Consider the following 11,681-nt stretch of genomic DNA (forward strand, 5'->3'; position numbering starts at 1 on the left):
AGCATTTAAGGGTTGTTGCAATCTAAAAATAAATTACGGGTGACTACACATTTTTCAGAGATATTTAGGCTTCAATTTTGGGAAAAACGTAATACAGCTATTCTGCTTAATTATCTCTGGAAAATGCATGGTTAGCCAAATTTTTCTATTTGGATTCCAATATCCCCTTCCAAGAGAGGATATCTTTATCCTATCTTACCCCTACTAAGATCTACTTTTCCAGTATACTCATAATACAAGCAAAAATGCAGCTGTATTAAAAGACAAAGAACTAAATTTAACGGAGGAAGATCACAAAGCAAGCTTAGAACGCACGCCATTCTCCTGCATACGGGGGCGAAGTTTCGGTCGGGATTGTCGGCGGTATTTCGTGCACATTGGTACGTCAGTTCGCGCCCCTGTATATGAAACGTTTTGATAAGCGATTTGTTTCTTGCACTACAAGTAAGTAGTAGACAAACCTTTAAGCCCAATTTCTTCAATTTTTTTCTTAAAAACAAGTCTTTAGTTTAATTTCTCGTATGTTTTGATGTGTATGTACTGATATAACCTTCCTCGCAGACGTTCTTTTGGCTAGTCACGTAATCTTCCTCCCAAAAATTGCGTGGCAAGCCAAAAGAGCGCCTGCGAGTTAGGCTAGTACTCATAAAGACCAATGAAAAAAGTGTGTATGCACAATCGCTCTGGACGCTAATCATTTTCGTACGTTGCCTTGGTTGTGCTCACCATTTGCTCTGAATGAATATTGCTGACACCATTTGGTATCCATTGGCCACACAAAGTGGCAGTTTATTGGAAGCAACGGTACAAAAAAATGATGGTACAATAACTCTGAGTGAAGCTGTTCCCAGCAAATGTGAGGAGATAAGCGTGCTTATAAATAATGGAAACCCGACTGGACCACGAAGACGGGGAATAAGGAATGTCCCTTAGATGGTATTTATCTGTTGGGTGTGTTTGGCCAACGAAAAATAAGCCCCCTTCCAGGGGGGGGGAGGGAGATACCCCCTATACAGGTATGTGGGATTGTTTCTAAGCCTTTTTGGTATCAAAAAGGGAGTACACTTTGAATAGTTTTGTCTGAAATATGGTAAGGCTGGTCTAGAATTTCTTCACGAGAAAATTGGGGGTTGAAAGGCCTATGCAACTCCTACTCCGATGTTGGCCGCTTTCATCCAATCTTTCCACCAATTTTTTTTTCTTGGGTATTTTTAGCTGGTAACATGATTATTTGGATGATTTAGGTTAAGGTTAGTTTGAAAATGGTTAGGAATGTCACATTCTTTGGTCCGAAAAAGGGCAAGGGTTTCAAGAAGCTCGGAGAGTTCTCCCTCTTCCACCGAAGACTAAGCAAAAGTTATCTAAACTTTTATAGGGCGATAAAAAAAAAATGATATCTCCTTACCGGAAGATGCTGAACAGCTTCACCACAAAGGTGCAGAAAATTAGTTATATGCCGAATAACTCGTCCTTATATTGTGCTAAATTGAAGTAAAAATATGGTAAATTTTAAGCTTGGTAATCTAATGAGACAGATTCAATGTTAGACATCTCAAGAACAAAGGACAAAATCGCGGCTGGATGCCATTTTTATATGGCACATTTCCATTATAATTACTGACCAGAGTATAATTCCTCCTCACGGTATTACTGATTGACTAAACATTTATGTCATGAAAATAACAGAAATGGTCCCCACCAAAGATAAAATATGTTGATTTTCAAAACAAATTCTCCCAACAAGAACAAGAGAAAATGTATGATGATCTGTTGGGAGAAAATAAACTTTTATATCGGGTCTTACGGTTGTTTACTTGATTCGCACCCAGTATCCTTCTGAGATTACCAAATGCAAAACCATCCTGTGTAGTGTTTAATAAAAAAGAAGAACATTTTAAATAGAAGTAAAAATCAACTATTAAAAAAAAGTTCAGCGTCTTCATTACACCATTATCAAGTTGAAATGGAACTTAGGCTCGGAAAAAGTTTAATTTACATCTCAACTTCATAATGAAGACGCCGAATCGTCGGTTTTTGTAGTTGATTTTTGCTCGTATTTGTGTTAACAAAACCTTACTTATTCGCAAATTTTAAAGCTGACATTACAAAACTAGAAACTTATCTACCTCGTCAACAATCCTTTACTGGCTCAGTGGTGAAAGCACAATACCCGTACACGGAAGAATTATTGGTTCCCTTCCTGTCAGCTATGCGTTTTTCAATGAGGTTCAATTAGAAAAAAAATACAATGCCATACAATGTTTGTATTTTAAACCCTTTTAGAATTATTGTTGCTCAACTATCTCTAAAAACGCACGGTCATTCTCAATTTTATATTTCCATCTGAACCTCATGCTAAGATTTGCTTTGCCCGCTTTGTCTACTGTTGTATTAGAAGGCACAGCCCTTAGACATGGTGTTTCTTTCAGGTATTATACAGAGTAACATAGATTACATCTTACTAGCTTTTTATAAAACTGATATAATTTGATTCAAGGATAAACTTGATTTATCCTCATTAAAACTACGTTGCCTTACTTAATTGCTACTACAATGGATAAGAAAATATTATATTCAGAAATGCCGCAACTCCGCAATTGAGTACTGCGTATTAGTGAAAAATATTTTCATCTCTATTTTTCGTACTTATGTGAGGATTAGGGATACGGGACACTGTGAGATCTGACTATTATAAGAAGCATGCGTCTCACTCGAGCTGTACATCTGGATATCTCTAAAATAATGGAGATCGAATATCCAGCTTTCTTTAGCCGCACCTGCGAAAAGATAAAGAAAATAAAAGAACAACCTATGATTAAATCAATCTAGCTTCGATCCTAGAAAACTATTTAACTCTGAGGCAAAATTCCAGCACGCGTCTCTGATGTGCACGGAATGTGAAACACTGACAAGATTACCTAACCCAAAGTTGGGTTCATCAAACTTCCGATATTTTTAGGTGGTGGAAATTCATTGAGCTGTAAAGAAAAGGGTGAAATTACCTATTATGATTAATCGTCTCTACGCTTAAATTGTTCAAACGGTTGTATTAATACACGGGCGACATACGAAGAGTGACGTCTCTGTCATCTTGACAAAATGCGCATGCATGCGTGGCATCCTTTGCGCTTGCATTTGTGTCCAAATCGACTTACTGATCTTCGGAGATATGACTAAAAGTAACGACTTACTTGCTTCGTTTGACGTTTAACAGAATGGTTGTGGTATTAAATGTCTGGGGTTGGGGATGGGGAATTAAATGTCAGAATTGCGTTATATTTGTTTTGTTTAAAACATTGCAAAAGTCCCAGCTAAGTTAATTGAGATCACACGCCTCTTTCTTATAAATAAAATACATATTTATTAGCAATATTCCCTATATTGTTCATTAAGTGGGGCTATTGATACTAAACGTCACGTTCATTTTTTCTGCCTGGAATTTTATAAGGCAATTTATACTTACATTTGTAATATTTGGAATTTATTTCTGCCCTTCCGGTTTTGTATCGCGAAATGGCAAAAAATTGAAATTACGCTACCCTTTGCCTACTTCTCGGTACAAGACACCATTTTCGGACGAATCCTTCAATTGTTGGTTTTTTTATAGAATTGTGCCCCCCCGGTGGTCGGAGAGTATAATTAAAATATTCTTCTTCCAAATGGCCTGGATAAAAACAGTGATGAAATTACTTTTAAGAAAAACACGACACTCCTGAGTTTTACGGACATGTTTCGGCAGGTGCCTCTGCCATCTTCAGTGTGAAATGAACAAAACATTCAGTGAAATATAAATACTAGAGATATTAGAATAATAAAAGCAATAATTAAGACTATAACAATAGTAATTTAATAATAAAAACTACTAGTGAGCAGCACTCTGCGAACTGTAGATGTATAACTTCTTTATTTCTCCTAAGCGTTTCGTGTGGCTAACGCACACTTCAACAGGGAGTTTAACAATACAACACGATTTGCCTGTATATATACCTAACTCATGCTCAGAGTTTACACATTTTCGTAAAAACACACCTACGGAATTGCATATAGGAAAGACAAACCATGCGGTAATGCGTCTAGGAAACAGGCGGTAGATTTCGGCAAGGCGTGACGTACTTTGTGCTAAAACTGTGGGCCCCAGAATTATATCACGCACAAAGTACGTCACGCCTTGCCGATATCTACTACCCGTTTCCTAGACGCAATACCGCGGGGTTTGTCTTTCCTATATGCAATTCCGTAGGTGTGTTTTTACGAAAATATGTAAACTCTAAGCATGAGTTAGGTATATATACAGGCACATCATGTTGTATTGTTAAACTCCCTGACGAAGTGGCGTTAGTCACGAAACGCGTAGGAGAAATAAAAAAGTTATAAAACTACAGTTCGCAGAGTGCTGCTCACTAGTTTAGTTTTTATTAAAATATGCTGACGAAGTCTCCAGATGCTTGAAGATGTGTGAGGCCATGTCCGTTTCCAAGTGTTATCTTACACGTGTGTTGAAATGTCTGGTGGTCTCACCGACATAGCAAGCTGCACTAAATTTGTTGTTCATTTCACACTAAAGATGAAAGAGGCAACTGCCAAAACATGTCTGTAAAACTCAGGAGAGTTGTGTTTTTCTTAAAATTAAAGATATTCTTCCTATTTTCCTTACCTATTTGCGACAGACGAATACCAAGAGGGCGGCGACCAATACAATGATAGTCAAAGCAATCAAGGCAATGCCAGCCGCCAATAGGCCAATGATAGTATTCTTAACTAAAAGAAAACCAAAATATTCATTATATCTTTACTAACAACTGTAATTATTTGTAAGGCTGAAGGTTGGTGGGTTTTTAGGTACAGGTGAGGCACTTATTTAACCCTTTCACCGCTAAAGGCGACTAATGTCGCCGTTTTAGAGGCTACCACTTTCAAGATTGGCCACGTTCTCAAATCCAGAAATCTGGTTATTATGGTCTACTAATAGTGTTAATTAGTAAGTGTTTTAGACTTTAAGAGTAAATAAACTGAGTTTATCTTCCGTTCGCCGTTCCATATCAACATTTATTTTCAAGCAAAACCAAAAATGCCCGTTGCGGCATCGACAAAGCTGAAAAACACACATCTTTGCTTCCAATTTTTTAATTCAAAATCTCATTTTAAAACCAAAATTCCTTCATGACAGCAAACCTTAATCTCATGACTGAGCATTTATCTCCAATTTTGCCTCACGCGTACAGCTGTTCGAACATCAGCCATTTGATTCGAGCCACTTTTCAAAGCTCGTCATTTCCCCTTTGCCGTCCGAGTTGCATTCGGGGTAATTTCGATACAACGACGAAAGGGAGGTCCCGCCATCTTGATTCAGTAGTTTCGAGCCACCCGGTCCTACTGGCAAAATATCGCACACATCGTTTTCTTTGCAAGTCAAATGTCCCCCAAATTGCCTAGGTACTAGGGGTCCGAGAATCCACCCACAGAACGGCCAGAGAGACAACTTCACTCGTGAGCCACCATGACTCGATACGAACACTTTTGGCGTCCCAGTCGCTATGAAATCATCTCTCACCTCTGGATTCTTTCAGAGGATTGCCTCTACTCTCCATTCCAGCTTTATGATGCCAGCCTGGGAGCATCTGCAGTGCAAAATGGCCCGAAAGTACACTTATAAACCGACAACTTACCGATTAGAATGTGTTTGTGCTCGCGAGCAAAACAACAACGGTTCAAATAGGTGACGTCACAAAAAAACTTGAGTCCTCGTTATTGCAGAGCAGCGAACATTTCAAAGGAGATCTTCATATAGGACAACTAAATCCGTTTTGGTCATCTACATCGAGATAATTGTCCAGAGAGACCAAGAAATTTGGCAGTGAAAGGGTTAATATTTTATTGGGACCGAAAAAGCCAGGAGGACATCTTTTAAGGGAAGGATCCATAGATTTTCATGTTAGTTGATAGGAGCACATGAAACCTACCTGGTTATAAGAATCAAAATATTTTTAAATACGAGAGCTATTGATTCATTGCCTACTGCCAGAAACTAGTAAACAGGGCAGTTTTCTGGAAGGTACCTTTGTTCTTGTCGCTTTCTTCGTTATGTGTTTCTTCTTTTCCTACATTAGAAAATAAATAAATAAATAAATAAATAAATAAATAGATAACGAAACGAACGGATTGACGGACGGAAGATAGATGGCTGGATAGTTATACCACAAGATAATTAAAAATTGATACGGTAAGGTCAAAATCCAAATAAAAAGTCCGTAATGCTCAGTCTGGGCCAATGAAATTCCTTAAAGATGGCACCAATAATGATGATTTCGATGTGATCGCAAAACTACCAAAAACAAGTATTTTGTAGTCCTTCTTTTTGGTAATTCCATGAAACTATCCATTATTGTAAGGCTGACACTACGGTAAAGGTCTTATTTATTTGGGCCAGGGGGGGCTGGCAGCTGCCTTTGATCTTGCCGCTTTTCGGAAAGTGATGATCGCCCCAGTAAAGAAGTCTGTCAATCATTCGAAAACCGTAACGAGCATGCGCGAAAAGCGAAGGATTCATGCAATTTTGTCTGTGGCGACTCGACGGTGGAAAACGCATTCGTGTTAAGTCCTTGTTACTTTACTGTTAGCATGTTATTTTGCGGTAGTACGAAGTTTGAACACTGTGATTAATCAAGACCGCTGGAATGAGGTGCCAGCTTTGTGTTAGGTTAGTAGAGTCGTCAGCAATGAAATTGCGAGCGACATGTTTTCAGCGAGTGTATGTGGTGAAGAATATGATTTGTAGTGTAGCGAACGATTATGGTTTTCGTCGTCTCAGGAAGATATTGTACGTCGACAAAATAGTAGAGTTCAATTTCGTTTGATGTTCAGTTCTGAAGAAACTAGAAGCCACGCAGTTTTTCACGACTGTCATCGCGGAAGCCCAGAATGTAAGCTTATTTCGCAAGATCGGCTTGGAACTTTAATGTAAGCGTAATAAAAGTATTTGTCCCACATTTTATGCGTATCAACCGTTGAAAGCGTCGTTACGAATGAAACAGCATGTTTATTTTATGGAATTCTCCCTCTGTTTAAATGTTGCGTGACGACAGTTATTCCTGTAAGTTTAATTTTAATGCACAAATTGTTTAAATGCATACACAAGGAAAACGGCTTGAGTCCTTAAGAAATTTTTAGATAAGAAAATTTTGCAACTGGAAAGGATAGCTGATGAAGATATCAGAGGAAGATTGCTCAACATTATTGTGAATAGAGCTACCAGGTTTGTATGAGCGGTTGCAAGGGTGTTTGTCTCTTGTCTGTATGGGGAGATAAACTTACGTGAAAAGACATTCAGGTCCTTATTCTCTCGTGCAAAAAATTGGGAAGTTGAGTTCAGTAGCACCGGGTGAACAATGTACTGGTACACTGAGATCTTGCAGAAACTACATGCATGGGCAGAAACCTTGGAAGGTACATGTAAATATTATTGTATTACCTGTCACCCTTTACAATACAGATGTCCATGAACACCTGTATCGGTATGGTGGTTTTCCCCCATTGGTGGATGCCAAAATGGGGCTACTGGGAATACACCCTAAAACCCAACTGCAAGGGAGATACAGTACCAAATAGATCCCGGGATGGTAAATCAACCATGGTTTCTCTATGTATTGAACAGCCATTTCAAAGAAGACAATCTAAATTATCACCCCTTGATTCTGACCACATTACTCTGCAGTATACTTATGTCATCAAAACATGACAATATACACCAGAACTGTAACATATTGCAATACTGTTTAATTGGTACATATTGTGTAACATAGTCAAGTGTAATTAGCATATTGTAAATTATGCAATTACTGCACGTTTTCACACACTTGCACAGTGTAATGACTGGCTGGAGTATTGCTGCGCCCTGCCTCTTTTATGTTCCAGTTCTCACCCCAGAGGTATGACAGACAAAAATTATCTAAATTAATGAAAGATAACTTCACCTCTTTAAAATGATGAGATTTATTACCAAGCATACATAATGAATTCAAAAGTCAATATTTGTGGCTCACTTGGCAAAGTTGAAGAGCAAAATGCTGCTAACATCATCTCTCAACTGCTCACCATTTAGAAGAGATTAGAGAAGAAAAATCTGTTGTTGAGAGTATCACGGCAGTAACATTTTAACTTAAGCAAAACAGAGAATTAGATCACCAGAACATCCACAGTTTGTTGACTCCCAGTGGGTAGTTGCTGTAAAGGGAGGAGATTCTACAGTGTACTTAAATGAAAAAATCTATAGGGAAGGTAACGATAAAGTGGAATGGAAGAAGTCTTACTGGTCTAGCCCTGTGAACTATGTGGGTCAGCTAGTCGTTGGTTACAGTATTTTCGTTTTTCGCTGCAGAATTTGCATCCGTGATCCCTCTTGATGACCAAACTTCAGGTAAAAGAGAGACCGAAACTTTCCTGTAATGTTTGGACGTCGAATAGCTCCGCACAGACGCGCCTTCACATAAAATCGCCGCCATGTTTGTTTATCAAAAAATAGGTACTTAGTCTCGCTCGGCCAAATTTCTTAACTGGGGCGATCATACAAACTCGGTTCCAGGCCTCGCTGCTAGCCCCCCCTGATTTGGGCCAATATTTCAACAAGTACAACTACTCTTCTTCAAGGCCAGAGTTATAATGAGAAAAACAAACCACTCTAGAATGTTTAAATTTGAACGTAAACAAAAATTGTGAAGAGCAGGCCACAATACTACCGTTCACCATTTTTGTTTACGTTCAAATTTAAACTTGTTTTAGCTGTTGTTTTTCAACCCATATGTATCTTTTGAACTGTTATATACGCTACGTCACTTACGCTAGTTAACCATTAACCGTCTATATTTAATTACAAATTTAAACTTTTAAGAGCCGTTAGTTTTTCTCTCGACCTAAAGAAGACTAGTTGTACTAGTGGAAATATTGGCCCTAATAAATAAGCCCTTTGCAGTAGTGTCAGCCATGAAATCAGTTTGGTTTATTTACAAGTTATGTGACGTCTGGCACATGCAATTCTACTACAAGAGATACGGTGACGGAACGTATTCAGAACAGTTTGTTTTCCGTCGTGTGGTCCCGTGCATCCAAAAGTTTCATGATTGTGACATGTAAGTACTAGCTCCAGGAGTTGCCCTGTGCTGATTGCAGAGTGAAAGGTCTTTCTACTTTACCTTCTGGTACTAATTATACTTCTCTTACAAGTTCGAACTAGGCCTATAACTCTCTAGCAATATGATCTCACCTTCAAGAGTTGATCCAACTACCCCTCTAATGGCATCAATGTTCCCAAGCTTTCCATCTGATTTAATTGCCTCTGATATCAGAGCATCCACCTCATTTTCTCCAACTGTTCGGTTGAATGTCAGCTCCATGTCTGCAATAACACTTGCGCGCCTATCAAAGAGAAGAAACAAAAGAAAAATGATAATTATAAAGTAGTAAATAGTTAAAATAAGACCTTCCCATATTCCTTTGCATCTGAAAAATCGCAAATGCCAATTAACTTTGTTAACTGCAAGCCAAGGAAAATGCCACACAACGTGGGAATAACACTTGCTATAAAATAACACTCATATCAATTTTAGTGTCATGACGTCAACAGTCAAGTGGCCACACCCAAAACATGTTTGAACTCATTGCAAAAACGGACAGCTATTAATTAGAAAATAGTATATCAATAGAAATGGCCATAAACGATCTTGTATCTTAAAATTATGAGATGCCTGATACAGGAAAGACACAAAAATAAAGAAGAGAGGCAAATATTTTTTTCCAACTGTTGTGTAGAAAATAGATTGTAGATGACACATGTTACCAAACTGAGTGTAAGGGGAGTTTGTTAATGAAAACAGCTACGACCACGAAATGCTCATTATGATATAACAAAATAACAAAATGATAATCATTCAATATCTATGTCACTTATACAATTAATCAGGCAATAAAGTAAAAGAACGATGGAGACGGATTGGCATCGGCTTGGAATACCAAACTCTGATCGACTTGATCACTAAGTTCCTGATGCTCAACAGTTTTAAGTAACCGTGTTTCCGAGCAAAGTGGAGTGGTTTTCCCTTACCTTAACTTAATCACGTCTACCTTCACTAAATCAGTTCCTTTCATTTCATCAAAAACCTGAATACATAAGTTCAGGCGCATTTAGTTTAGACAGAAAGAAAATAATAAAAATTTTATGAGCAATAACAAGGATGTGGAGCTGGTTTCGACAAGAGTGAAACTAGGGACAATCGCATGGAATATTTGAATTTCACTTAATCTATTTTTAGACATACATCGCCTAAACGGGAGTTGGTTTCCCGAGACGTCCGCAAACGGCTAATAGGACGTCACAGGAAGTCATCGGAACGTGCCAACGTGGCATTGTGTAATAGCGGCTACTGAAGATTCAGTATAACTTTCCTAAGTGGCATTAAGAGGTGTCTACATACGCCTGCGGACGTCCCGAGAAACAAACTTCCGTTTTTACGACGTCTGAAAATAGCTTCAGTGAAATTCACATATGCCAATAGCTTAGCTGGGGGTCTCCCTCTCTGTCCCCTTATTTTCCCTTGGCTTGGTAGATTTTGGTGTCATGTAATATATCAAAAACGAAAAGGAGTGCTCATGGGGGTATCAGAAGCCGAGAAACAGATGAAAAGCACGCGTGGCTTAGATATTTGATCCAAAACACGTGTGATTTTTATCTGGGTTTTCACTGGATATCAAAACTCATGAGGGTGGCCAATTTGTATTAGACATGCTTGATTCTTTGCAGTGACATTGTTGTGGCTGCGCTCCACAATATGAGTTTATCATTTTTGTTACCATGGCAACTTCAGGGGTTCCAGTCCTCCTAGATACTAAAGGCTTTGCTGGCCACCTTTGGCGTTCTATCTTAACATTTGTCAATGGTACCTCATCTGCATGATCCAGCAAGCGTATAAATATGTTAGGTTGAGTTCGTGTCCTTGTTAATGTTTTTCAAGCTGAAAATCACTAGAAAATTGAAATCAGGTTGGAGGGGACTAGAAAAGAGTGAATTGCCATGGGAACCGAATTTGTTATAGCCGTAGGTGTATTGCCTTTAGAACTATTAGCCTGCCAGGTTTCAATAGTCTCTGCTGTAAATTGACTGAGATAGCTCTATTGGTGTTATATCGCGTTGAGAGGGTGACGTCATCAATCCTCTCATTTACATATTTTACACATTTTTCAAACTTAAATATCTCCTGAATCAATGCAGTTATTTAGAAACGGTAAACGGCGTTTTTAATCTTTCCTAGACTTCTATGTGAAAACCTTAAAATTCAAGAGGTAAATATTTGATCATAGTAGCACTTTAAGCGAAATTATGAATTATTAATGAGTTTAAGAAAGCAAGAGTCAGAAATGTCCATGTGGTGAAACAAGCCTTCTATCAATCCCACCCACCCTATCCGATAACCATTCGTTAACCACTCAATTTTGCTACTGTGTATTTATAATTTTTTGGTATCCTAAAAATAACAAGAACAGGAGCGATTTCATAGGTTTAAAGTTACCCTAACCTGTTCCTTGATGGTTTTAACCAAACCCAGGGTTGACGGATTTTGCAAGTCACTGTACTCGCTTTTGTAATCAAGGTCAAGCTCAACGCTTGCAGTATGAACCGCCTCCAAAGTTTCTGA

General features: G+C 38.4%; 1 protein-coding gene across 19 annotated transcripts in view; it reads right to left on the minus strand.

The window, feature by feature from the left end:
* Positions 1-757: 757 nt before the first annotated feature.
* Positions 758-11,681, minus strand: part of LOC146449188 (uncharacterized) — a 38,949-nt gene continuing 28,025 nt past the window's right edge. For all 19 annotated transcript variants that reach the window (XM_085101549.1, XM_085101548.1, XM_085101544.1 and 16 more), the window contains 6 exons: positions 11,562-11,677; positions 10,094-10,149; positions 9,257-9,408; positions 6,057-6,098; positions 4,655-4,758; positions 758-2,777 (listed from right to left, as the gene is read on the minus strand). In XM_085101549.1, the coding sequence (XP_084957675.1) occupies positions 4,655-4,758; positions 6,057-6,098; positions 9,257-9,408; positions 10,094-10,149; positions 11,562-11,677 (470 nt within the window). In that variant the 3' untranslated portion in view covers positions 758-2,777. The remainder of the gene's footprint in view (positions 2,778-4,654; positions 4,759-6,056; positions 6,099-9,256; positions 9,409-10,093; positions 10,150-11,561; positions 11,678-11,681) is intronic.

This window comes from Pavona decussata, unplaced genomic scaffold, assembly GCF_977016875.1.
Source record: "Pavona decussata unplaced genomic scaffold, jaPavDecu1.1 SCAFFOLD_602, whole genome shotgun sequence".
Lineage (NCBI taxonomy): Eukaryota > Metazoa > Cnidaria > Anthozoa > Scleractinia > Agariciidae > Pavona > Pavona decussata.